Below are 26,975 nucleotides of genomic sequence, written 5' to 3'. Positions count from 1 at the left end.
TTCTTCCTGGAAGGCTTTGTCCAGAAGCAGCCATGTAGAGCACGAATTTGACATGGCCTAACCAAAAGGGGAAAACAAGGGCTACCAAGAGGCAAACGTGTTTCAGTCAGTGTAATTATTCAAAACATATGTGTTTTGTGTTGGTTTCTCCTAGCAGCTGTTTGCCTCCAGATGTCAAACAAGTTGTTGGAAGGTGGTGTTTTATGTGAAAATTCAAAGTTTGTTCTCTGTTTTGGTTAGAAAAGGATAGTTTCCATCTCTGTCCTTATCTAACCATCTTCAGGCAGAAAACAGGGTGGAGGGACTGAAACATTAGGAAAGTGGGTCATGGAAAGAGAACCCAGTTCAAGTCTCATAACACAAATCTGTGAGAAAAAAGGCCCTAAAAATAAAAATAAGCATACCACAATAATAAGGCTCTTCTTGGTTATGGACCAGAAAACAAAAGCCCTTTAGCCAATAGGAATAGAGTCAAATTCAGGAACCTTGTATGCTTAGCAACAGCTCCCCATTCACTGTGCTGTTGCTCGCTGTAACTGATGTCCTTGTAGAGCAATAAGTAAACAGATTGGAGACAATTTCTTGGCAAAGCAGTAATGACCCTGGGCTTTCTAGCTCATTTTCTTAGTAGATTCAAGCAGCAGCCCATGACCCATCCAGGGATAGGCAGGGGTACTTCATGGGACAAGCTGAGGTTGGCAAAGAGCAGCCAGCAAGGGAGGGCTGGGGAGAGGGGGGAGGGGCAGCTGGGGGTCAGGGACAGGGTCTGCACCACAGGACGGTGGTCATGGAACAGGCTGCACAGGGCTGTGGACATGGCACTGGGTGCCAGAATTCAAGCAGTGTCTGGACACTGTTCTCAGTCATAGGGTTTACATTTTGGTTGGTACTGCGTGGAGCCAGGAAATTAAATGAGTGTGAGTCCTTTCCAACTCAGGACACTCTGTGATTCCAAAATGACCCCCCAACTTGTACTTGCTGCACTCCTTACCTTCAGCCTTCTGGGTGCTGTACCCTTCTATGTACACTATGACAATAAACTGAGTACATGAAAGTTTTAACCTGCAACCAGGTTAAAAGTAGGTTTTGGGACCCTAGGAAATGGAGCACTCTGTCTCCTCATTCCTGCCCTGCTCCCACATCTTCCCTAAGGAATGGAGGCCTTCTGTGGGCACCCCAGGTTTCATGTTGCGCTACTTGGTTCTGGGGGAGCAGTCCAAGCACTGACTCTGCCCTCCCTTCCTGGCAGGCACACAACTGTGCATTTGAAAATTACTCGTTCTCCAGCTTATTATTTCTCCTAAGATGCTAAGCTAGTTGGAGGCTGATCAGAGCAGAAGAGTCTCCTGATGCATTTGTTCTTCGAATGTTTGGGTGGGCTGCTTCTTGTTATGGCTTGTTCCAGTGCCAAGAGCAAAGGCTGTTTCACTCTGGCTTGGTGTGCACATGCTGTCACTGTCCTGGAGCTGCCACAGCTGCTCTTCTCTTGGGATTTGCCAGACACAGCAAACCTGCTGCTGTTTAGACTGTGCAGGATGCTGGCAGCTGGAAATGGAGGGCTTGGAACAGCGTGAGCTCACAAACATGGCACGATTTCATTGATCCCACAGTGTCGTGGTGCAGGCATGCACCCAGCTCTTGGACCCTGTAGCACATCAGAGAGTGCTGGATAAGTTCAGGGGCTCCTGAACAGCTTTCTTTGTTCCCACAAAAAATAAGCAATCCAGAAACAAGGCCAATCTCTAAGCCTCAAGAAGCATCCACAGTCAATGTACTTAATGATAATGGATTAAAACTGCACCAAGATGTGCTATGGGATGGCAGTGGTTTGCTGCCCGTATTGGCTGGTTGCTCCAGGGTTGCAGTGCATTTCCATGCAACAACATTGCTTCAGGGCTGTGTCCAGGCTCACAAAAGCTCATCAGAAAGCCTTGCTGCTGGCTCTCCAGTGTATTATTTCCACAGGTCTAAAGACTGTTTTTAGTTCTACAGCTTGCTGTCTCAGTAATATAACTTGCATTCAACAGCAAGTACCAAAGAATGCCTTTCCAACCCAGCTGTTCTACTGCACTTTGAGGCCCCTTGGAAAAGTGCCCCTGGAGAATGGAGCAGGAGGGGAGGTTGCAGCAGATAGCCACAGTCTGTTTTTAGTGACATTTATCTTTGGAAGCTCTCTACTAATTGCAAAATATTTCTTCACTGTTCCTTCTGTAATGACTATGGAACTGGTTTTGCTTGCTAATGATAACAGTGATGATCACAGAATGTAGAGTGAAACATTGAAATTCAATTCGGCAGAGGAAAATTTGCCTAACTGCATCAGTGGCTCCAGAAATATCTGGAAGGGTAGTTTGCTTGCTGCTCAAACACCACCATCTTCTCTGGGTCTCAGTAAACTCTCATATCAGCTATCTATCCCTATGCCTATCTGTCCCCAGTCGGCATGTGAGCAGACCTTACTGGTAGCTGCTACTGCACCAGCCAAGCTGCAGAACATTTCTGTGTATTTTCTTTTGGGGTTGTAAATTACCAGGTTTAAAATGTTATTTAGTTTAAATTCCTGGTCAGTCCCTCAAAGAATGCCTGTGTCCTATGCTGCTATATCAGAATTACATTCAAAAAGATTCTCAAATGCAAACAAAGTTGTTCAGACAGGACACGTCTCAGCACTGGCTGATAATAAAAGAGTTGAGTGACTCTGAGATCTGAGGCTTTTTCCTCTGCTCTTCTATGCTTGGATCAGCACCTTCCATGCTTACTCAGTGAGTCTCTTGGAATCTGCCTGTAACTGTCTCTGGGCCCTCACCCCTTGCTGATGTATCACAAAGACTTTTAGGAACTCTTGTGGCTGCACAGGATGTATGAGGCTGAGAGTACCGTTTGGTTATGCCTAGCCTGTTACTACTGATAGCAGATAACAAGATCTATTTACTATGACTCTACCTGCCCCAAATATAACTTTTACCATTTCTTGTGTTCAATCCAGCATGCCAAACAGTTGGACAAGCTCACTGCTCCAGCAGAAACCCAGCTTAGCAAGAGCCAGCGAAAAGTTTGTCAGTGAGTCAGGGAATACATAGAACTAACAAATACCAGGCAAGCATTCGCTTTTCTTACACTGCTAATACAGTCAAGGGACCACAGTGCACCTTCCCTGTTCTTGCATAGTGTTGGTTAGCCTTCAATACGCAAAGACACCTTTGAAATGCCCTTCCTGGGCAGACAGGGTAACATCTTGCTTGCAAACCTATTCAGATGACTTCTTCTGCCAAAGTATTAGCAATGCATAAGTGCATCCAAGTTGTTACATGAGCTAACTGCTGCTTTTAACCTTTTAAATCATGTAAGTTACAACCTCCTCATTGTGTAAATATTCCGATGAGAATGTAAAATCAAGTTTGAAACCAGATCTTTCTAGTAAATAAGTGTAGTCCACCAAATGGACAGTGCTTGGTGTGTTCTGCAGGATGTGCACCTAGTTCCAGTGCAGGGTACCACTGTACTGATCCATCCATCTCGTTTTGTGCAGAATTGCTTTACAGTACATGAGTTTGTTACCATTCCCAGCGCCATAACAGAAATCAAAGCAGTCGTGTGACTGCACAGGCTGATGGCAACTATGTAGGCCCTCCCACCCACAGCATTCCAGTCTCACAGGAACCTCTTTTCCTGAAGGTGCCAGGCACATGTAGCTGTGGGGAAAGGCTGCACAGTGCAGGGTGTCTGCTGCCAGGGGTATGCCAAGCATATAGCATACAGCTTTATGACAGGCCACGTGATCAGTCCCAGCAGAGATGCTAAGTGCACCACTCCAGGGTTTTATTAAAAGGTCAGTGACTGTATGTCATTTTTAACAACTGCTTTTGATTGCTTTCTGAAAATAAATAAATAAATCAATAAATCCCTAAATCCCTAAAACAACAAAATTAACAAGAGCAAAACGATCATGCTGGCCCTTTCTTTTGAGCATCTCGGTGAGCTACAGGACCTTCCCAAAGGACTGAGATTGAACTCTCCACACTTTCCTGCAGCAAACTTGATCAGTGATTCAAATATCACATAAGCAGACAGCAGCTCTATGCGGGCAGCGATGAGTCAGGACTGTGATTACAAATGTGCACACAATGCAGATTGAGCATGAATGCTGTCTCCAGTCCAGGTGTAGTCCCTTTTCCTCTCAGACTTGGTCAGACAGTCTCTCTAAGACCTGGCCCAGGCTTCATGTACCATTAGTGAGTCCTTGGTTGCAAAGCAGATCTCACTCCTACAGACAGCCCCACCCAGAAGCATCAGTATTAGAAGACATTGCACAGTGCCAGAGATGTTCCTCCTTTCACAACATAGGGATGGGCATTTATTACTTTTCCTCTTCACTCCCCAGAAAGCATAGAATACTTCTCTGATAGACTGGAAGAGCAGAGATTCTGCTGTCTACGTCTCAGTTAGATTAAGGGGGTTCCCATAAAATGTAGGTGAAAGAAAGTGCTGCTCTTGTTTCAGCTGCACTGTAATCGCAGAGAGCCCTGCATCATCTGGATAAGGAATCTGGTTTTCAAGGGAAGCACAGCTGAGGAAGGTTTAAAACAGGATCTGATTAGCCAATTAAAAACAGATGCTGTGCTGGCAGGCAGGCTGATGTGGATCATCTGATACAATCCCCTTCCCCTCATTTTTGTACATAATGTCCTTCCAAGCAGAGCCACCTCCCCCGTAGCTATGTCTAAACTGTATTAGGAATCTTGGCAATTTTGCCACTTATACATGTTGTGAATGGCTTTGTCATTTGAAATATCTTAGAGAGATTCTAGAGTCAGATAGTTGAATGCATATCAAAAAGCTACCTGGTAGTCAAAGGAGTCAGACTCCATGCTGCAAAAGGTTGTAGTATTTTGATCTCTGTCATCCTTCACCTTTGCAAAGCATTCTACCTTTCTCCTCCAGGAAGAACTCCATGAGACAGAACACTCGCCCACCACCACATACTTTGCTTCTGTTTACAGCATACAAACTAAGAGGGCTCTGTATCCTAGCACTGAATCATAAATCATCTTTTTTGTTTGTTTGTCTTTTTTTCTTATTCAGCTTAGAAAGGAAATAGAAACAAGCAAACCTACTGCAAAAAGCTCATTGCTCCGCTGCTTTAGCTCATCCATATCCTCATCTGATCTTATTGCAAAGGCTGTTGGTACTCATCTCTCTAATTTAGGACCAATCCCTTTTCCATGGAAGGCTGAAGTAAAATCATTGGGACAGTTGCCCTAGGAGTACATGCTATGTAGTAAGGTTTGTCTTCCTTGGCCTGGGAGGGTCATGCACTGAGCTGTGTCAGGTAGATCGCTTCCTAATCTATTCCCTCAAATGCAGCTTAATAGAGCGCCTTTCTCTCCCAAGCCTGTACTTGTAACAGAATTCACTGGGATCAGTTACTCTTTAGCCAGAATCAACATATTCAGGAATGCCTGTAACATACTTAGAGGTGCAAACAAGTTTCAAATTGGGACTATTGCTTCTGTTGCTTGGTCACAGATGTAATAGGATTCATACCCAAGAGGCCAAGGAAAGGGGAAAAAAACAACAGGATTTACTTTTGTTTTTCACTTTGACAAAGAAGAAAGGCTGATATCAGCTCACTGAATAGCAGAGCCATCTGAATTAATTTCACATGGAGCGTCTGGTCTCAGCAGCTGGATGCTAATTCTTTGCAGCACTGCTCAGGAACAGACTAAAGAGAAGGTCTAATTCAGGACAAGGCAACAGAGGCATATATGACAAAACAAAAAACCCAGCAAGGTTTTAGGCTACTATGAGAGAAGCAAAGTTGCCAGAAAGACTCAGCAGCCCTGTTTTCATTTTAAGAAAGCAGGAGAATGAGGGAAAAGAGCAGCTCAGTTTCAAATATACGTGACAAATTCATGCTGCCTCAATCTCCCGCACAAACCCAACATTCTGACTTTGCCTACAACTCTTTGCCACCTCCTATTCCCAACAGCAGCTGCTTAAGAAGAAAACACAACAGGAGGAACAGAAGAAGCTACCAAGTGTTTTGCCTTTCACCACTTTTGTAACTGCTTTAAAATTCAGAGACTTCGATTGAATCACCTGCCCCTGGTGAGACATCAGCTTGACAGAACCTGGCCCCAAACACATCTGAATGCAGCTTAAGTAAGGAAGCCCCTGTGACGCTTTCAAAAGAGGTGTAGCTAATAACAATCAAGTACCTAAGTGCTGCATTTGAGTTTCAGTGACAGTAACCATGTCACTCTAATGTCAACATCACAGGGAGTTACAGCAACAAGAGCAATACTCACATAATTATACTAATATGCTTCCCTATGGTGACTCCCTCTGTGTGCCTACATATGGTGTGAAATAGTCTAAAGCTTTCATCAAGAGTTTTAATTCTGCAGTGGGTAGGGTTGTTAAAACACTTAAGAGTTCAGACGTGCACAGAGTGTGCTCCTCAGCCTAAGATGAGCACATTGTATCCACCCTTAATTACAGTATGCCCGTGTTTATCTCAGCCTAAAACACAGTCTGTATATTAGGATTATTTTAATTATATTGAATAACCTGAGATCCTCAATGATTCGATCCCCTTCCGCCCTATAGCACATTACTTCTAAAAGGCTCCAGGAAAAATAGAAGTGGTAAATCACCATGAACACAGAGCCACTGAAAAAAAAGCATGATTTTCACAGCACGGTGCTGCTCTGTCCTGCCACTCACATATGCAAGACTTGCATTAAAAAAAATAAATAAATAAAAAATTAAATTAAAGCAAGGTCTTTCAAGGGAAAAATATACACAATAAGATGCACAGTGCCAAGATCTCCTTTTTCCACTTTGCAAATGCTCCAGAGACGGTTTTGCACTTCATTGAGCCAAGTAATTTCTTAAAATGACTGGGCTCGAGTCTGAAAAACGTGCAGACAGAGTCCTAAGGAAAAGTGTTCAGGTCTCATGACTCTGAGCCATGTGTGAGCTAAAGGCTCGGGGACTGCCTCAACAGATGAAGCAGAGAGCTCTGTTTTCGCAATACACTTTGAATCACCTTTAATTTGCCTATTAAGTGGACACTAGCTATTTTGCAAATGCCCTGGTGGAAATGCCATGGGTGTGAAAAACAGCAGCTGGTTAATGGGGGTGGAAAGCTATACAAATCGTTAGAGAGGCATGGAAAATTCACTGCTGGCTGTAAACCAGTCAGGAGACAAGGGCAGCTGGTAAACAGCTAGGTGAAAGGAGGAGGTTAGGAACGTGTGGTAGCTGCTCCAGATTGACTGCTGCTATTTTCCTCTCTCAAAAAACACCAGAGAAGCACCGAAAGAAGCACTGGTAACCCAAGTATTAATAGCAAGGCAGTTTTCCATTGTGCTACAGTTTCCAGCACCCAATAGCACCTTAAATCTGATAATGGAATCACATGGATCCTGGGGGCCACTTAAAAAACAGTATTAAGTTGTATGTACATGAATATTAAATCCCAGCCAAGTTTTCATCTGTAACTGACATACCAACACGCTGAGGGTATATGGAGCATAAACACAACCTCAAGCCAAAGGGAGGCCAAGGCAGGAGAGAATGGAAACTCAGCATGGTCCATCTTCCACTGTACTCCTAACACAAGAAAGCCAAAACCCTCAGAGTGCAAACAAGTTGTGACACACAACCACACTATCAAAATCAAGGGAGAATTATTTTCCTACTCATCCCAACAAGCTACAGTGCTAACCACCTTATTAGATCTCATGATGACATTTCACACTTAGAACTTCTGTGACACTCTTCCCACTATGGATTCCATCATCCCTGATGATATCTTTTAAGGGAGTCTCCTCCCTCCTCTTCTTTCAGTGTTCTGTTGGCAGCTAAAAGACTTTTAACATCCAATTCTGTAAATATCACTGCTGCACTCTCATATACTGTGCCTGTCAAAATCAGCAGATGTCATACACTATGGTGTGTAAAACAGTACATCAAGAAATAAAAAGGACACTGACATCTCTAAGAAACCATTTGGCCTCTCCACCACTTCGAAATGATGGTATTCTTTTATCATAGAAACACATCTGGTATTTCAAAGCAGGCATGAAGAACTCTAGAAGAGTATAAAGGAAGTGTAAATGCTTTTCAATTTTATTCTTGCTGGGAGGGTAGTGGCATCCTGACATGTCACATAATTCACCGAAGATGGGCTGGGACTGTATCAGGCTCCTAGCTCAGTCAGCATTTATGGTACTAAGTGCTGCAGTAATCTCTGCTTGGCTCCAGCGTTCCGTTCGGCCTGCAAACACGGTATTCCCAATTTCAGGTACTTTTGCTGCATCAAAACCAAAGTAATCAGCACTAACTAAAAAGGAAAGTAACCAGATGTGAAAGCATAGAAACCATGTGATGAGCAACACGTCAGGCTGGAACTGCACAATATTTGTACAAACCAGTCAAAAACAGGCGTTACAAATGGATGTGGAAAATTATAATAGCCACAAACAAAATCAAGTGCTTTTGATGTATCTCCCTGAAAAGAGAAAGTATGTTCAGGAATAAATGCAATGGCTTCAAAAAAGAAGAAAATAAAATACTGATCCCAAAAAAACCCAACTTTTCCATTGGATAAATATATTTGAAATAGTTGTACAGTTCACAGTGGCATAAAGTGTTCTGATTGCTTGAGTGCTTGAAAATATCTCATCAAGTAAAAAAATACCAGAGCTGGGGGAGGAAAACCCTCTCTCTGAATTCTGTGGGCAAATGCACAGGTTTTGGCAGACATCAGGTCATTGGATCCATGGGAAACCAACAGCATTGCAGGACTGCAGATCACAAGTCAGGGGATGGAGGGTAGGAGGAATAGTAAGGCCCGTTTTCCTGAAATGAGAATAGAATAAACAGTTGGACAAAAAACCTTCTCTGATACACATCAGTGTAATGGATGCTAATACAGAGACAAAAACAGACAGGTACTCCTGACTGCTTCTTCCATGAGTACAGTGACCACAACTCACCCAGGACAGGATTGTGTTGTTGGTCAGGCGAAAATAGGCCTTGGTTTTGTCTTTGTTTTAAACAAACAACAACAACAATAAGCAGGTCAAAAATTCAGCCACAACTATGATGCAAGGAAGCCACAAATGCCAGGAGAACAAGTTACTCGGTTAGGGACAAAGCTGCCTATGCAGCTCTGGCTGTTGCTTTGTAGTTAGAACACAACCTCTTTGGATTGACTTGGGCAGTGCAAGGCATTTGGGTAGAGACTTGGGATGGGGAAGAAAGGAGGAAGAACCAATGCAGTGGCAAGGTTCCCTACTAGATTTACACTCTTGTTGCTTCCCCACTCACCCTGCCATGTACTTGATACATGGTGAAGGAAAGAAAAAAGACCTTTTTTTTTTTTAAAAAAAAAATAGCAGGTATAAGGTATATAGCACATGTATGATCAGTTATATCTTGTAGGCAGGCTCTTAGCATGTTAAGCTGCAGTTGTTGGCTGAAGAAATGCACGCACAAGGCTGAAACTATTGGGAATAAAGTCTGCTTCTTGGTCAAGCCCACCTCTTGGACTAAGTACAAAACACAGAATTAGACTCTCTCTCTTTCCTTTCCTCATCTGTACGATGTGGAAATCAAGCCTTTAAAAGCTTTTGCTGAACGAGAGGTGCACAATAAGAACACTTGGGAGCATAAACAGATACTTGCTACATGAAATCACTTACCCTGGCATCATACTCAAGAACAAAAGGAGGGAGATCAATCTGTTCTGGAGGTATGGCTGTGAATAACTGCTGAAGGCTTTCCACATAGTGGATCTTGTCCTTTAGCCCTGAGACAGTAAAGGTAGTGAAAAACCATGTTGAGACCTGAAGATAAACCCCAAACAAAAACTAATTAAGATGGTGCTGTTTCAAAACCTTACCATTCAACATAATATTCAAAAACAGGCTTGATATGATATTGAGGCACTGATATAATGGCAGTAACACAACAGGGTCAGACAGCACACACCACTGTTTTCTAGCAAGCTTTAGAGCTTTAAAGCTAATGCTGTCCAACTCCATGCTAGCTCCTCCCTAGCTGCCAATTTAAGTTCCCTATTTTCTACTGCAGAAAACCACAGGGTTGAAGCATAAACTCTTCTTCTTTTTCCTCCAGAAAACAGTATAACCCAGATAAAATATGCCATCTGTCTCTCAGTTGGGTCATAACCTAAAGAGAACCTTATTACAATAGGAAAGTTTTACTCTATGAGGAAGGATCTCATGAGGAAAAAGCTGCAAGTAGTCTGCAACAACCCTTCTATATGCTGCTGATCTCCAGAAAGGGCTATTACAAAAACAAAAAAAAAGGACAAAAATTGCTCATGATGAAAATGAAGATGAGGATTATAAATATTAATTTGTGTGTTTCAGTTTTAAAGCATTCTAAAAATCACAGCCAAGTTGCTAAACCCATGTAAACAATTTCTCTGGGTGAGGTTGTTCAAATATCCACCTACTAACGCTTCACTCATAACATAGCAGATTCTAAAAGGCTTTGTTTGGATTAACGGAGAAGGGAGAGAATTCACAAAGGAAAGATGCCCTAAGGAGCCCTTTATTTGCATGTTGGCAGCTAGAGCAATAACTGGCAGAAGTACTTTTATGTACAAGAGTTAAGCGTATGGTATTTCAAGGGCGTCTTAACACAGATTGCTACTCAGCAACAATTGTGATGTCCTAAAAACCAAACATACAAATAACACCCCGCTTCCCCCCAGTACTGTTAAGCTATCCAATCCATTTTCCCTTCATTCATGAAGATAGACTTGTCATCTAACTAGAAGAGTTCCTAACTTCTGTAATGACATTTGTTACTGTTGCCAGTTGTGTGATTTCATAGTAAAAATTATTACTTTCCAAAACCACTACAAGAGAATCAGACTCCTCATAGGCCATAAAAATGCTCACATTAAAATATAAACAAAAGGCAGAATTAACCTATAAAAACTGATTGTGTAGGGATACATCCTGCTTCTACTGCTTTGTGTTTCTGAGAAACTGCTAAACCCTGCATACTTAAAACCACGTGTCTTAGATAGGCAGTCAGCCTTGGGATATACATAATTAAAAACCATTTCATATCTAGAAACCAAATAATCTTATTTGGCACCACATTACATTCAGAACAATGCTTGTTTTCTAGGGATATGTGAATTTCCAAGAGTCGCTTATCTCTTTTAGTACAGAAATAAACACTGCAACTATAAAAGATGGTAGCTGCTTATTGTGCCAGCATTCAATACAGCTTTTTAGCAGCCATCATCTCCAACAGGACTTTCTGCTGCATATCCTACATCATATTTCATAAGCAGCCAGCTTATATTTCTGCAACAGGCACCGGCAATCCTTGCCTTTCAGTTAAAGAAAAGGCTTGGCAGGATGACCCTGACATATCCTCTTTTATCTCCAGCGGTGCTGATAGAATTGGGTACAAACCAATTAATTTCCAGCAAGTTAGAGAGTTCTGTCTCTCATCCTCCCTGTTTTCTGCCAACTATCTGCTTGTTCTGTAGATATGCTGAGCTCCAGTGCTGTCCAGTGCTCAAAGGGACAAAAAAAATGGCAATGGACTGGTGAAAACAGCTTCCCACCCTCCAACCACAAAACATTTCCCAATCAAATAGAATTGCATAGGAAGACGGGGGGGGGGGATAAAGTACCGCTGAGAATCTGGAGCACTAGCATTTCCTAGCTTCAGCTTTTCCCCTCAATCTTGTGACCTTAGTAATGTTGTTTATCTCCTCCTTTATTTTCTGAAGCATCGAAGCTCTAATTCTATCACTCAGACTTCAGGTACATACAGGGGGAAAACAAATAACAATCCTGACAGAAAATGGAAAATACACTGCTGGGAGGCTGCAATCTCATCTGTATAAAACCAAGAAGCTCCAAGTTTCACAATGTACCATCTGTACATGCAAGAAAACAAGAGAATCTTCAAAAATTCAGCAGTCTTCAATTCCTGCTGAACATGTAGAAACACTTTTTCAAGGCAGATCGTTTTATCTCATTTTAATCTATGACAGCAAAAAAAAAAAAAAAAAGAAAAAAGTGGAACAAATACATTTGATGTGAATGCGGAGGATCGTATTTCTAATCTTTTAATAGGACAAAACTTTTTAGGAAGGGCTGCTGCCTGACACTTAGTTCACCTGAAGTAGTCGAGTAGATGCAAAGTACAGAAGAAAGAGAGCGCCATCTCCTGTTGCCTTACACAGGTCATAGCAAAGGATAGTATCTTACAGTTTGACCAGGTTTTCATCCCCTAAAGGACTAACAGGATTTTTCAGTACTCCATATGACAACAGCATTATTCCCACTTCCCTTTGCTACTCCACACTCTATAATCCTAACTAATCTCAGTGCTGCTTGACACATTTCTCTATTAAGGATACACACAGCAAAACAGGAACAAGACAACTGCACTGCATTGGAGGCTGGAAAACTACAGCTAGATCAAAAGTAAAGATGACTTTCAAATTCTGTTGATGGAGCCAGAAGACACTGTCTAATTTTGAAAGCTTCTATAGAACTTATGCTCCTTACACTACAGTCTTACATGCTACTCTGCCAGTATCCAAAATGCTTTTTTCTTTTCTACTGTATACCTCACCTTTGAACGAAATGTTGGGTGGACAAAATATAACGCCTTCAAATTCCTCTTGTACCTGGTTTAAAAAAAGAAAAAAGCTCTTTAAAAGTGACATTAGTATCAAAACATAGATCATTTTGTTTAAGTGCCCGTGGAATCATTTTAAGAAGCCAGATCTTGTATAAACAAGGGCACATACTAATCCCAAATGCATCTTTTACATGGACTGCAAAAGTTATAGACAACTTGTGACTACCAATGTTACCCAAGCCTCCTCCCTCACAACTAGAAACATCTAACAACGTCAGGCTCCAGGGTCTCTGCCTCTGGATAGACAATAAACCCCATGTTTATTTCTGTAAAAGCTACAGATAGGAGATTGCTGAGGACAGCACTTCTTAATTTCAAATACACTTCTGAGCTGAAAAGATTAAATATTCCTTTTTCTTGCCTTTGTTACTTAGATCTTTGCTCCAGCACAACAACTAAATGGGAAAACAGATAAAAAGAATGGCAAACATTCGCACAGTGCAAAGGGGGTTATTCTCATATTGACACTCACTTGGCATCAACAACATCATAGAGTTTCTTCAAGAAATTAGAATCTAGTTGATTGTAATCATTTGTGAGCGTATGGAAATACACTAGGACATATTCCTTAACTGCAATATGATCCATGACGTGGATGAAATACAGAAGAGCCTGAGGTAAGAAAAAAAAACCAAAAAGATGGAGTTTATTTTTTTTGCAAATAATTCCTTCACATACTTTGATACGCTTCTCTCAGTTCACTCACAGATCAGAAATTATGAGTCTGAGTGGCATTCTGTTTGAGCTACAAAAGCAAGGTGAATATTCCGAGTCTTTAAACTTGACTGCAGTCATTTGGATATCTTTTTTGGTCTACCTGACTCACAGATGGAGATAAATTCCTGCTGTTTTCATAATAGCTATTTTGACTTGTTACATTTAACTTTCTATGTTTTCCAGTTACAGAAGCAGGACGAGTCTCTTTTAGAAGAAAAACGAGTCCATGTGAGGCATGTTTCTCTGAACACAGTCAAGTTCATCCTCCAGAAAAGCCATCCCAAAATACACAAAACTATACAGGGGAATAAGTTTTGATCTGTTTAAATAAATATTTTTTTAGTCACCCTCTTTTTAGAGGCAAGCGCTGATCTATACTCTCTCTGGTGACCAGCGACAGAACCCTAGGGAATGACATGAACCTGCAACAGTGAGGTTCAAGCTAGATATCAGGAAAGGCTTCTTCACCAAAAGAGTGGTCAAGCATAGGAATGGGCTCCCCTGGGGAGGTAAGGCAGTCATGGCACTGAGCTTCCCAAAGTTCAAGAAGCCTCTGGACGATGATCTCAGACATAAGGTCTGATTTTTGGGCAGTTCTGTGTGGAGCCAGGAGTTGGACTTGATGATCCTCCTGCGTCCCTTCCAACTTGGGACATTCTATGATTCCTTTAAGCTGTCTACAGATAACACTTCTAGTATTAACTCCAAGTTACTCTTATAATCTGACTCTCGAATCCTGAACATTCACATTCAACCTACACAACTTTAGTTTTACAAAGTCTTACTTTTTCCATGTCTATCAATGTTACGGGGATATTTCTTCCAACAACTACCATCACTGTGCGACCGCACTTATCCACACCTACAAGAAAAAAAATAACAACACAATGAAACATCTCCCAGTCATATCAGGTTCCTACGTTGGTCCTTTTTTAAACCAGGAAAACACAACTCAATTTTTGCAGTGCATCTGGTTTATATCTCAGAAATCAGAGAAAGGATGCTAGAGTTATTTCTCACTATGCTGGTCTAGAAAAGGCAGCTGCATCATATCTAGAAACTTACGTTTCTAGGATAACTAAGGAATATAATTTTACATCAATTGTGCACACCAGCAGCTAATACCTTCCACCAAACTCATCAGGATGTTGATTCTCTCTCCCTAATTCCCATATCTACCAAACTCAAGGTTGTAAGATATACTTCTCAGGTTACTATGCCACTAGTGCTGTAAGGAAGATACAGGGAAGAGTGATTCAAATCCAAACCAAGGTAAAAGGAACAAGATGCTTTCTTGAGGAAAATTGCTGCCTTGGTTTCAATCAAAAACTGCTTTGGTTACTGTTTATTATCTGCATTAATCACTTGAAAGGAACATTCATTTCTTTGCAAGAAAAGAGGTTATTCAGACCAGACAATGAATTACCTCACACAGAACACCTTATACATTGGCTTAATCTAATGGTACTAATTACTTAGCAAGAAAGCTCTTGAGCACCAGAAAGCATAACAGCAACTCTCTGTAACTGTTGCTAAACTAGCCACAGAATATTCTTTTTTGTTGTAGTTTGAATTCTCATTCCCACTGAATCCATTCTTCCTTTCAGAATGTTACCGGTTACATTCTGCAGGTAAATTGAGAACACACAAGTATCCTCATTCAGCCTGTTAAAGAGAAGCCTTCTGGGAGTTTACCACACAGTGTTCTAAAGTCCATCAAGAGAGAATACCTGCTTTACTACAGAGGTTCTGGCCTTGCTTGATGGTACAACATGTTGTACTCAAACAGAAAGTGTTACATTTTTATTTTGTACTTTTATTCTAAGGCAATATACATCAGTCATCCCTGAACTTACCTGTCTGGTACAAGGCTTTAAGGGAAGCAATATCAGAGAGGTCTTCAGCTCTTGCTTGACACAGCCAACGATTGTAACTAGAAACATAAAGACATCTGGTCAGATCTAGACCCACTTTGGCATTAAAAGCCTGAAGTAGTATGCAGAGAGAAGGATAAAACAAACTCAGTGAGCAATATCTCTCTAACATGAAATTCTGACCAATGGAGCTTCTTTCAAATTGCTAAGGAAGTGTTGGGGAGGAAAAAATAAATGCTCACTGACTCATCTAATGAGTTTTACTGGGACACTGAACTGCTGGTGATTTTGCAATTGGGCTGAAAACACTTCAATTTTTCCACTGAAACATCACAGTGCCAGCACTTCAAAAATCAGAAGCATTCTTAAAAAGAAGTCTAGAAGTTGAACCTAAGTTCAAGTTCAAGAAGTTGAAACCCAGCAACCAGAGTCATATATGGGTATTACTTTGGTTTTTGAATGGTGAGCAATTTGACCAGGCATGGCAAACATCATTCCTCAAGAATCTCTAGTACTGGATTGGCTTCTTGGAAAGTGGTCAGGTACATGAAGGTTAATGGCAGAAGAGAAAGAAAATTAAAAAAAAAACAACAAACAAACAAGAAGAGAAATAAATGGATACTGCAGCTTTTTTCATCTTTCTACTTTGAGACAATGAGATAAACTACTGCTAACTGCCTACAGCCTCAGAAGCAAGCAGGCAATACTAAAGGCAGTGACTCCATCACACAGAATGGTGACAAAACAGTGACATCATGTGGCAAAAGGACAATCCAGCTGTTCCAGTGCACTGGGCATGCCAGTGGATTCTATGGCTTCCCTTTTGCTACCCATTCCCTTCAGGACAAAGAAGCAGCTACCAAGACTGAAGATGAAATCAGTCTTAACAGGTAATGAAATTAACACAAAGGTTGGTTCTCTGAACAACTAGCTAACCCAAAACATTCACACAGACAAGGAAATTCTCACTTCCTCTGGTGTTGTTTTTGCAGTGCTGCCTCTGATAGCTGTCCCTGAAGGATGAGGCGTCTCTGTTTATCAACGTCTCCCTCCATACGGGCAAAAGCATGGGAACCAATGAAAGACAAATCTGCCTCCAGCCCCTCTTCATCTGAAGCATCTGCTGTAGAAACAAAGGTAGCATAAAATGTTCAAGCAGTGTATGAAACAGCAGTGCTGCTTCCAAATTGCTGTATCTCAGTGAGCCAACCCATTCATCATGATACACAAAGAACGCAATGTACCATGACTATACCACATACTTGAGAACTATAGACTTAACCTTAAGATTTGTCTGTAAAATAACTTTACAGGTCCTAGTTATCCCCCTGTAATAAAGGGAATGACAGTTAACTCTCTCAGAAGGACTCCAAAAATAAGGTCTGGAGAGAGTGATTTAAGGTTTACAATCATCTTAACTGCTAAAAAAACAAAAAGCAAGCATGTAGAGGGACATGGGCTGCAGTTTTAATCAGTTTAGAAGCTGCACTGCAGAAAAGGCTCACTTCTTCCTTTTGTATCGACACTGCTGTAACAGAGGCTGTAGATGAGTTGATAACCTGAGTTTGTTTATCTGCTGCCTGGCTGTGAGATGAAGTACAACAGCACAGGCTTGCTTGCTGCTAACAGTAAGAGAATGCTTTACTGAACTTGATATATTCAAGGAAAACTATTGAGGCTTCTGGTACTGCCTCTCTGGGCAGTCTGGATAAGAACACAGTTTCATATCTCTAACATGACATGCTATGCTAACAATGGGAAAAGGCCTCAAGATTCCACTACACACATCTGTCCGCATACATGGCACACCAAACATTAAGTTGTTAGCCAGTGGTTGAATGTCTCACAGCAATCAGTCAAAGGAGCAAACATCACTAGCCAGAGGTTTAGGTAGACAGGGGAAAAGAAAACAAACAAGAAACTGCAGTCTGAACAGGAGGAGTAGCTACATTACCTATTGTACCACAAACAGAAAAATTAAGTTACTGGTATCCTCTTTGCATACTCAGCCTTATTGCTACCAGCCATGCAAAAGTAGAAAACCTTTAAAACTTACTTCAAATTCTCTGCTTTTCATGGCTTAAGGCCTCACTTGGAGTGCAAACCTTTCACAGGACTATTTAATGGGGAAGGAAGAATGTATAGCTATACCCATTCACATTATTTTGACTTTCATCTCTCAACATCCCAATCCTGAAACTTAAGCAACCTCTTTACAACTTGATTTCATTCACTGAGCTTTTGACAATCATTTCTCAGACACCTGGAATTATTCAGTTCCTCTACCTTTTAGCGGGTTCCTGCTAATTTTCATTAAGCACCTACTATTTTGATGTATCTGCAGTGACACCAAGATGCAGACATTTCAAGATGTAGTGTGTGATAATCTATTAACAATGCTTATTTCAGTCAAGGACTGGTACAATTCTAGAGGGGGAAAAAACAGTCCTAACCAACTTGGGAGAGTTGCAGAAGTAGTGAACACCCTATCTCTCCCACCCTAAAAAAAGAAGACAAAACAGCAGATTTACCACATCCTCCAGTCACTTTCCACAGCAAAGCAGAAAGCAGAAGTTCTCGCTGTGGAACATGCAAAGCTTACAAGGCAGCTTGACAACTCTATTCCTTACAGCTTGTCTTCCCGTGCCACCTCACCCAAGACATTTGCTTGCTATGTGCTTTTCTCTTTTTCCCTGACTTTCGCATAGAGCCCTTATTCCAAAATTCAGTTAAAAACCTCACCATCTGGAATGCCCGGCTTTTCAGTAATCCTGATCTGTCGCTCTGGTACTACAGGCTCCCCTTCAGCATTACCGATATCTGCAGGGAGGTAAGGCAAGGATTGTATCTCTTCTTCCAAAGATCTTGGAAAATACAGTGGCATCAACTTCTGGTAAGTGGCCTACAAACAAGAAAAACTCGTGAAGGTCTACCACACAGCCTTGCTCTTCAGACATACAACACCTGCCCTTGTAGCAAGATCTTCTCTGAGGTCTGGAGGCAAAGCACCGCTTCCCTGGATGGCTTAATTTGGATGCTACTTAGCAACAGAAGCACATAGCCTTCATCAAAGTTAATTTCTCTTTTTTCTTTTATTTTTTTTTTGCCAGACTGGCAAGTGACCCTGAGAAGATCCTGCTTTAAAGAACTCGGGTAGAAAGCAGATAATTCAGTTTTATAATGAATTTACATGGGTGACAGCGTAAGCAAAGAATGCTTAGATTAAAATGGGTCACTACAACCCCCATTAAGTTGTTTACTCTGGATGAGGAAAATAAATATCTCATGAACAGTGCTGGCGTTCTGCACAGGAACAACCACTAGCAAGTGTGATATATCTTGAGAAATCAATATTCAAAGTGTTAGCACCTGTCTGAAAACAAGTCAAGAAACATCAAGGCTGTTACTGCAACAAGCCAGCAAACAACGTTTAAGGTGTTTGTACATGATTTGTGGGTGAGTTATACTGGAAATCAGGGCAATCTTTTAAAAGCACAAGACAAAAATACTGCATAAGGAGCAAGCCTTGAACAAGAAAACTGTGTTCTAGCTGCTGGTACACATTCAGCACAAGTGTATAGTATAAACTCTAATACTGACTCCTGTTTATAGCTCAGGAACAGACAAACCAGAAATGGAAAGACTGTGAACATGGTGACTTCTAGAAATATATGAAGTACTGGATAAGATGCTATGCTGGTAGGAGACAGGACGCTGCACAACCAAAAGTCTAAAGTGAGACAGGATGGTTTGTAGAGGGAGTCCTGGTCCAACTTTATAGTGTGGGAGTTAATATTGCTGCAGAGAAGATCACACATGCCAATGAATTCTGATGGAATGAACCTCATGAAGATACCTCTTCAAGCTCAGAGACTGCAAACACAACCTTCTCCAGAGTCTCCCCGTGAATCTCCAGGAACCTTCTAACTGTACCTGCAAGGATAAGAATGAATGTAGTTAGAGTTACAGGAGAAGAAATTTACACACGTGACCACACAAACGGGAATCAGTGGAGTGCAGAACAGAGAGTGACATCTACCCTCTTCAACAAAGTAGCTCAATGGGCAGCGCACAAACGTGGAATAAGTGGTGCTTTAACAAGAAATGAGTTGTTGGGCATATGGCAAGTTTCATCCTCATTCTCTCCTGCTTCTCCCTTTAGAGATGGATATGAAAATTTAAGAGTCTCTGTGGTTTTAGCTTACTAAGTACACCTGAATTTGTTGAACATGAACCAAGCACCCTGCAAAAACCAAGCCAAATCCTTCCTTTACTGAGTTCTATGCAAGTTGCCAAAACCAAATATCCTAAGAACAAGTCATTGTTCCCTCAGTTACCACAGAAACAGCTTGACAGCAAGCCATATAGAAGCTGGTACAAAGAGTCAGACACACAAAAACTCAAGGGTCAGCTATGCCAAAGCAGCATACAAAAGTTATAAATGGAACGCAGACAGGAGGAGCGGGCCAACAGAAATCAAAAAGCCAGGAGAGAAGTAAGAACTAAGCAAATACATAATGTTCTTCTCAAAGAATGGAAAAATGCATAAAGTTATTTCAGCCAAGGACTTCTTGTCTGTTTGTTTCTAGTAACTGCCATTTCCCAATTTCATATTGAAATACTTGAAACCAAACTTGAAATTTTTTATCCATGCTTTTTTATCCTCCATTTCTATTCACCCATGCAAAGTTTGCCTCTTTGTATCCTCCCCTAACACGTCACAGTCCTCTAAAAAAAGAAGCTTCCATGTATCAACGCCAGTCTGCAGAGATGAGCAATCTGTTGAATACTACCCATGAATTTATGACACTTTCCAACAGACTTACGCAGTGCTATGTGGGTTGCATCTTCCAAGGGGTAGCATCTTTTCAGTGAGTTAATGACACAAAATCCTACGGAGCACATTGCCTGTTCCCTGAAATCCAGAAAGACGAATGAATGAATAGAAGCATCATCTACGGTCAGATGAGAACAAAGTTTTACCAGCCTAGTAGATAACACCAGTATTTATCTTCTGCCTCTGGGTAGTAGTAACAACCTTTAGGTTTGCACAGGACAGTTTTTACCTGGAAAGATACACACCTACCATCATTAAGCAGAAACTGAGAGCACCATTAATGACTCCACACCATTTTCCCTTGTGTGTGTTCTCAGAATTTCTTGTTCTACCTCAGCTACACCGTTTCTGCATTTTCTCATACCCTGAATGAGTTCGTCTCTCAGCCTCCCTGTAATCTTTTCCAAAACTTTCCTTCCTGCACACGATTGACAATGAGGGAAAGAAAGGGAAAAACCAACAACAAAACCAGTGCTCTGCACTGCAAATGCACTACTCCCCAACCTAACCTTTATTTTATTTTTTTGGGGTCAGTGGTCTGGACTCAGACTGAAATGGCTTACTTGGTCACAGCTATGATTAGATGATCACTGGCACAGAGAGGTATATACTTTAAGAAAAGCAAGAGCAGGAAAGTGCCACATTATTAGAAAAGGAAAGCAAAGGTGCTGCCAAGTCAGAGGGGTTTGAGCATGTTCAAAGAAGGACAGCAAAGCTGGTGAGGGGTCTGGAGCACAGGTCATATGAGGAGCAGCTGAGAGAGCTGTAATTGTTTATTCTGGAAAAGAGGAGGCTCAGGGGAGACCTTATTGCTCTCTATAACTACCTGAAGGGAGGCTTTTGTGAGCTGGGGTCAGTCTCTTCTCTTGTGTAACTGGTGATAGGACTGGAGGGAATGGCTTCAAGATGCGCCAGGGGAGGTTCAGGCTGGACGTTAGGAAAAAGAGTGGTCATGCAGTGGAATGGGCTGCCCAGGGAAGTGGTGGAGTCACCGACCCCGGAGGTGCTCAAGGAACGTTTGGATGTTGTGTTGAAGGACATGGTTTAGTGAGAACTATTGGTGATGGGTGGGACAGTCGGACTGGATGATCTTATCTTGTAGGTCTTTTCCAACCTTGATGATTCTGTGAACAAGCTCAGAGCTGGTAGACAGTAATTCCATAAATGTCAAAAGTCACTCTACAGAATAGGAGGATTTAAAGACACTCAAATCAGTAAGCAAAATTATGAACATTTCTTCACTGTTTATAAGATGTTCAAATCCAGATCTGCCTCTGCTCATTAATTCTGAAGCAAAGACAAGTAAACAAAACCCAATAATCAATTTATATTAGAACCCTTAGCTGTAATCTGGATTACAAAACAGTTACTACTGCGCTGTAACACACAGTTCAGACTTGGAAGAACTGATCTTCCCAACACTACATAAATATGAAGTATATTTTCTGTATTTTCTGAGATTGCACTTGTTCAGTGTTTTTTTGTTGTTGTTTTAAATGATGGCTACCATTATAACAGCCATCATGGGAGAAGGACAGAACACAGAAATTAGAAATTGTAATGATGAAGAACCGTTAGGCAAGAGGAAGTAGAAAACACCACAGATGAAAGAGAGGAAGAACTACAAACTCATCTGCAGCAAATATTGATTTAGAAAGAACCCTGCACCCTGACACAGAACTGCAGCTACAGTATGAAAGCAGACAGACCATTGTTGCAACAGTCAGATCTGCCTGCAGGTATGTTCATGTGGCTGCACAAAGACACGAGCTGCTGCTGCCTGACCAAACTTTTGCAAACCAGCATGGAGCCCAGCACAATGATTTGCTCGTCCTCAGAATGAAGGAACACTGCACAGCTCCAGCTACATGGCTTCAAGACTTGAATCAGATCAGATCTCTGTGCAGACCAAAGCATCAAGGAGGAAAAGATGTACCACGGATGGCTGCTGCTGTATGCTTACTTTGCAAGTTGCAGGACATTCCGGTAACAGCTGTACAGAGAACTCTCAGCTGCTGTACGATAACGACTCTTGTATTTGGGTCCAACTGTGTGAATGATGAAGCGTGCAGCCAAATTAAATCCTTTGGTGAGTTTAGCTTCTCCTGTCCTGCATCCTGGGAAAAAAACAACAACAAAAATGCCACAAGGATTTGTACCAACATCACGAAAAGAAGGGCAAAAGGATTCAAGCTCTTGACTACCTCCAGCATCAGACAAGTTTTGCCTTCGTATATAAAGAAATCAGTAATTTTGCTGTCAAATATTAAGGATAGTGCTCTCTTTCTCTCTCAAAGCAACTGCTTAGAACTACCCAGTCACAGCGAATAAGTAAGAGCTGTTCTAATTCCTCCCAGTTTTCAAAACTATACACATAAGGACAAACTATAAATTGCTGGAAGTGCAGTCTTTAGTGCTTACTATGCTACATATAGAACACTGATACACAAATATTCTTCTGAATTTAACTATCTAGATTTCAGAGACTGCTTTAAGGAACCCTGCAGTCTCTTTATCTAAAAGAAAACTCAATAGCTGCAGACAAACCTTCCTGAAAACAGAAAGAGACTTAGAACTCATTTCACCCATTTCACTCCCAGAACAAGGTTACATTCATTGTTTTGCTAATTTCTCAGTGTCCACAAGGCACAAGTATTATTCTCAAGGAGATCGCACCTTTCTTGACAGACCAGACGTCCGGCTTGAAGGCAAACAAGTTCAAACCACACATTTAATTGTTCCATTTCCTGCACCCGCCAGTTACATAGTCTAGGACCATGTACTGAAAGCTAGCATACACCGTTACCTCACATTGGTTTATACTGCTGTTTAACTAGTCTATGTACTCCTATTTAACTCCTTCCCAGCCGTCAAGGAGGAGTGTTTTCCATCTTCTTTCTTTTACTTAAACTGCTGTACTGAGCCACTTAAGCTTTCAGAGCCAAATGAAAATGAGTCTCTTCACTGGATTAGTTCTTAACCTGATCTTATAGGTTGCTATTGTCCATGAAAAGGAATGAAATGTGAACAAGTGGGAGTTGTGGTTTTTCATCCTGAAGAAAAGAATGTTCCAAGGAAACCTTGCAGAAACATTTCAGTACCTGCAAGAAAGCTGGAGAGAAACTCTATCAAGGAGTGTAGCAACAGGAAAAAGGATTCATTAGCTTTAAACTAAAAAAGAAAAGACATAAGTTAGTTGTTATGCTAAAATTCTTCACTACAAGGGTGATGAGGCACTGGAACAGGCTGCCTAGGGAAGCTATCCTTGGAGGTGCTCAAGGCCAGATGGGTCTCTAAGAGGCCCTTTCTAGGGAGAGGTGTCCCTGTCCATGGCAGGGGGATGGAATCAGACCATATTTATGGGCCCTTTCAACCCAAAATATTCTGTGATTCTTTTCCTTCTCTTTGGTCCATTGAAGTCATGCAAACCTAAAGGAGCAACCCAAGACCTGTAACAAAAATCATTTTAAGTATTATCTCTCTTAGAAAAGAATGAAGCAAGTCTGAGGTATAGCTCTGAACTCAGTATGGAAGCTAATACATTCAGACAACTAGATGCAGAATCAGTAATTTCTAACTGTGCTTACATCACACTTAGTAATTCCGGTTTTAACACATGGAAAGAGGTGAGCCAGTAGAGTGACCTGCACAAGGTCAAGGTTTGTGGCAAAACTGGGAACCAAGCTGAAAACTTATTGTTTACCTGGTGATATTTCAAACACTACAGCAGCCTCTTGTACTTTGGGATGTTGGAGTCCTCCATATAAAGCCATATAAAGTCCTCCATATAAATGCAGTGGAGAAAAAACTCTCACTGGATTTGGAATTGGATTACTAGGATTTGCTGTTACAGAAGGTCTTAATTAGATTGCAACAGGCATGTGTGGATAGGCAAGCATGTATCAACAGCAGTTCCTATGTGAGCCTTTGGCTGTATCATTTCTTTGTTAATTAAAACATGCTATTCCCAGGAACACAGAAGTTAGCTGAGCCTTAAAGAAAGCACAGTTCTTCAAAAGTCAGCATATCACATGCTTTAAAAAAAAATCATGATTTTCCTTGGACTGTATAAAATATATACATGGAGAGAGGGAGGGAGGGAGGGAGGAAGGGAGGGAGAGAATATTAGGAATCACTGAGCTGAAAATCACCACTACACTTATTCTATAGCTTTAGACTAAAGCCCAAACATTTTCACTTCTCATCAAGAACAATCTCCTATGCAAAAAAAAAAAAAAGGAAGAGAGAAAAGAGCACAAAAAGGGATTTGAGTTGATGAACGATTAAATGGTTTCTTATCTAAGGCCCCTTCTGTTTCTGCTGCTACTGCTAAACTCATGTTAACGAGTCCATAAAAGTCAAAGCTTTAACACAGCTCCTCTTTCTTCTCCCACACAACATGCCAGTCAGTATATTGTCAGATAAGAACTGATTTCTGAAAGGATCCCATCTCAAGACTGAAGGAAAACCATCAGAAATAGAGAAATAAATCTGCAGAATGCATTGAAGAGTGAAGACACTGTCATTACAGGGGTGAAGGATCTAAACCACACATGGTTCAGGATGGCAAAAGGAATTTAAGGAACTAAGCCAAATTTTTATGGAAAACTTCCTACAGAGGTGAAAGATCTTGAATTTTAAGGACTCTGAAATGTCCCACCTCACAATGAACTGAAAGAAGCACAAATGTATCTTAGAAGAGTGAAAAATATATATATATATATCTATATACAGATATATATCTCAGGATCCTACCTAAAATCTGCCATCCTTTAACAGCTGAACAAAGCTGAAAGAGCAGAACAGGATATCTATTCTATTGCAGTTTAAGCCACTTGTATTAGAAATACTATGCCCCTTCTATCCACTTTGTTACTACATGATAAAGAGATATAGCTGCTCTCCAAGAGAGTAATCGGTACTGCTCAGGAATCAGTCTGGTCTCAAAATTCAGCTCAGTACCATTGTAATGAGTAATCTTAACTGCAAGCTGTATCAGACTCTGGTATGACCTTGGATAACTATAAACTCCTGGTTCCTCACACAAAACAAAAACAAAACCCAAATGCTCATTTTCATCTAATAGGCATTGAGAATAAATCACTTCCTGAAAGACAGGCTGAGAAAGGATACACTGTCTCCTTCAGAACACACCTAATTCCTGCAATGGCAAACTTAAATTTATGCCTTCCACTCACCAAGTGGATGCACACTGAGCAGGGCAAGAGCAAAACCTGAAGCTACGTAAGCCAGGTCCCTACAGCAAAAGCTCAGACGAGCACACTGTTCTAAGTAGCTTCAAATAACAGTGGGAATTCTTCTAACACAAAGTACGTGCTCAGCAACTTGCACACCTGTCAAAGGCTTTTCAATGATCTGTAATCTGAATGACAAAACTGGAGGAAGTATTTGTGAGTCTATCTTCCTCTCTTTATTTTGCCTTCATAACAGGCATTGGGGAAAAAAAGATAAACTTTTAGTTCATGTCCAAATAATGATACTTCAAACTAAGCAAGGACAGCAGATTTCAGAAGGAAAGCCATCTTCTGCTACTTACCCTTGAGCTTCTGAAGTTCATCCTTCAGGTCAGGCCCGGCATGCATGAGAATACTTTCAGATACTGGATTCTTATCAGTGAGAGACTCATTACTGGTATTCACTATGGCTGTGCAGTTCAGTAACGCTACGTCTCCTTTCCTGAGGAAACAATTTATTGCAGGTTAAACATCAGATTAAGCAGCATATTCTCAAATGAGCATTTCCTTGCTTGTCTGTGTTATGCTAAAGCATTAGCAGTATCTCAGTTCCCATAGAGTGTACTGTACCCTGATGTGCTCACCGTGCAGAATCATCCTTTGTCACTGATAGAGACTGACTGCACAGGACCCTTCATTTCCTTGAGAATTGATAACTTTAATAGTAACTTAGGGATATATGCATAAAACAGTGTTGCAGTTGTGTATAGGGAGGTTTATTTATCAGAACATGAAAGGCAGCATGGAATGTAACACGTTCCAAAATGGGACATATTCTCTCATATCTTAGAGATAACAGTCCACATGGCATTTTATTTCCTAAATGTTAACAAATATTTCAGTGTGCTTTTTTCTTGGTCTGTAGGAACATTATCCAGGGCACCTCACTGCTGCTCTTCCTCAGACCACTGAAGACCTCAAGTGACACTGCAGACAGTCAAGTCTTCACTGCTTTTGTTCCAAAATTATGAACTCACAATTCGATCATGTTCACTCTGCTGAACAAGAGTCAGACAAGCAGAAGATAAACAACACAGAGATCCATGCAAGAAGACAGAACAGCAGAACTCTGACCTGCTTTTTGTCACAGAAATAGTACAGATTTTGGAATCCAAGAGCATAGGAAGGGAAACAACAATTCAGAAGAGATTCAGATCACAGTTCAAATTGCACAAGCTTATTTTACCCAAACCCAAGTCGTAGTAGATGTTTAACTTTTTGTTCTTCTTTCTTTGATAGGTTTGGGAAATCCACAAACAGCCTTATTTTCTGCCTGCGTGAACCAGGTAAGAGGTTCAGGCTGATCCCTTAATCTGCACCCTGGGAAAGTCCTCCTCTCTTCATACTGTTTAACAGAGTTACTCATCTAGAGAGTAGGTTTGAGTATCTGATCACAGGAAAGAAGAACTGATGGAGTAAGTTCTCCTCAGCACATCAAGGTGAATGAATTTTGGTAGGAAAACATGGAGATGGGAAGACAGAAAATGGAGAGAGGAAGGAAAACAAAAAATGGGCCGAGCAAGCCACATAAAAGAACCACATAAAAGAAAGAACTACTGATAGAGCCAGCAAAGG

The 26,975-nt window shown here is 41.2% G+C and overlaps 1 protein-coding gene across 2 annotated transcripts in view; it reads right to left on the bottom strand.

The window, feature by feature from the left end:
* Positions 1–8,109: 8,109 nt before the first annotated feature.
* GDAP2 (ganglioside induced differentiation associated protein 2) overlaps positions 8,110–26,975 on the bottom strand; it is a 20,554-nt gene continuing 1,688 nt past the window's right edge. The window contains exons 3-14 of one of the 2 annotated variants that reach the window (XM_072345286.1): positions 25,703–25,842; positions 22,109–22,262; positions 20,135–20,223; positions 19,165–19,241; positions 18,051–18,210; positions 16,278–16,431; positions 15,291–15,367; positions 14,220–14,296; positions 13,190–13,329; positions 12,649–12,703; positions 9,714–9,857; positions 8,110–8,868 (exon numbers count right to left, since the gene is read on the bottom strand). In XM_072345286.1, the coding sequence (XP_072201387.1) occupies positions 8,821–8,868; positions 9,714–9,857; positions 12,649–12,703; positions 13,190–13,329; positions 14,220–14,296; positions 15,291–15,367; positions 16,278–16,431; positions 18,051–18,210; positions 19,165–19,241; positions 20,135–20,223; positions 22,109–22,262; positions 25,703–25,842 (1,315 nt within the window). In that variant the 3' untranslated portion in view covers positions 8,110–8,820. The remainder of the gene's footprint in view (positions 8,869–9,713; positions 9,858–12,648; positions 12,704–13,189; positions 13,330–14,219; positions 14,297–15,290; positions 15,368–16,277; positions 16,432–18,050; positions 18,211–19,164; positions 19,242–20,134; positions 20,224–22,108; positions 22,263–25,702; positions 25,843–26,975) is intronic. The other variant, XM_072345294.1, reaches the window with a different exon arrangement.

This window comes from Excalfactoria chinensis, chromosome 1, assembly GCF_039878825.1.
Source record: "Excalfactoria chinensis isolate bCotChi1 chromosome 1, bCotChi1.hap2, whole genome shotgun sequence".
NCBI lineage: Eukaryota > Metazoa > Chordata > Aves > Galliformes > Phasianidae > Excalfactoria > Excalfactoria chinensis.
This window is presented reverse-complemented; position numbering and strand designations above follow the sequence as displayed.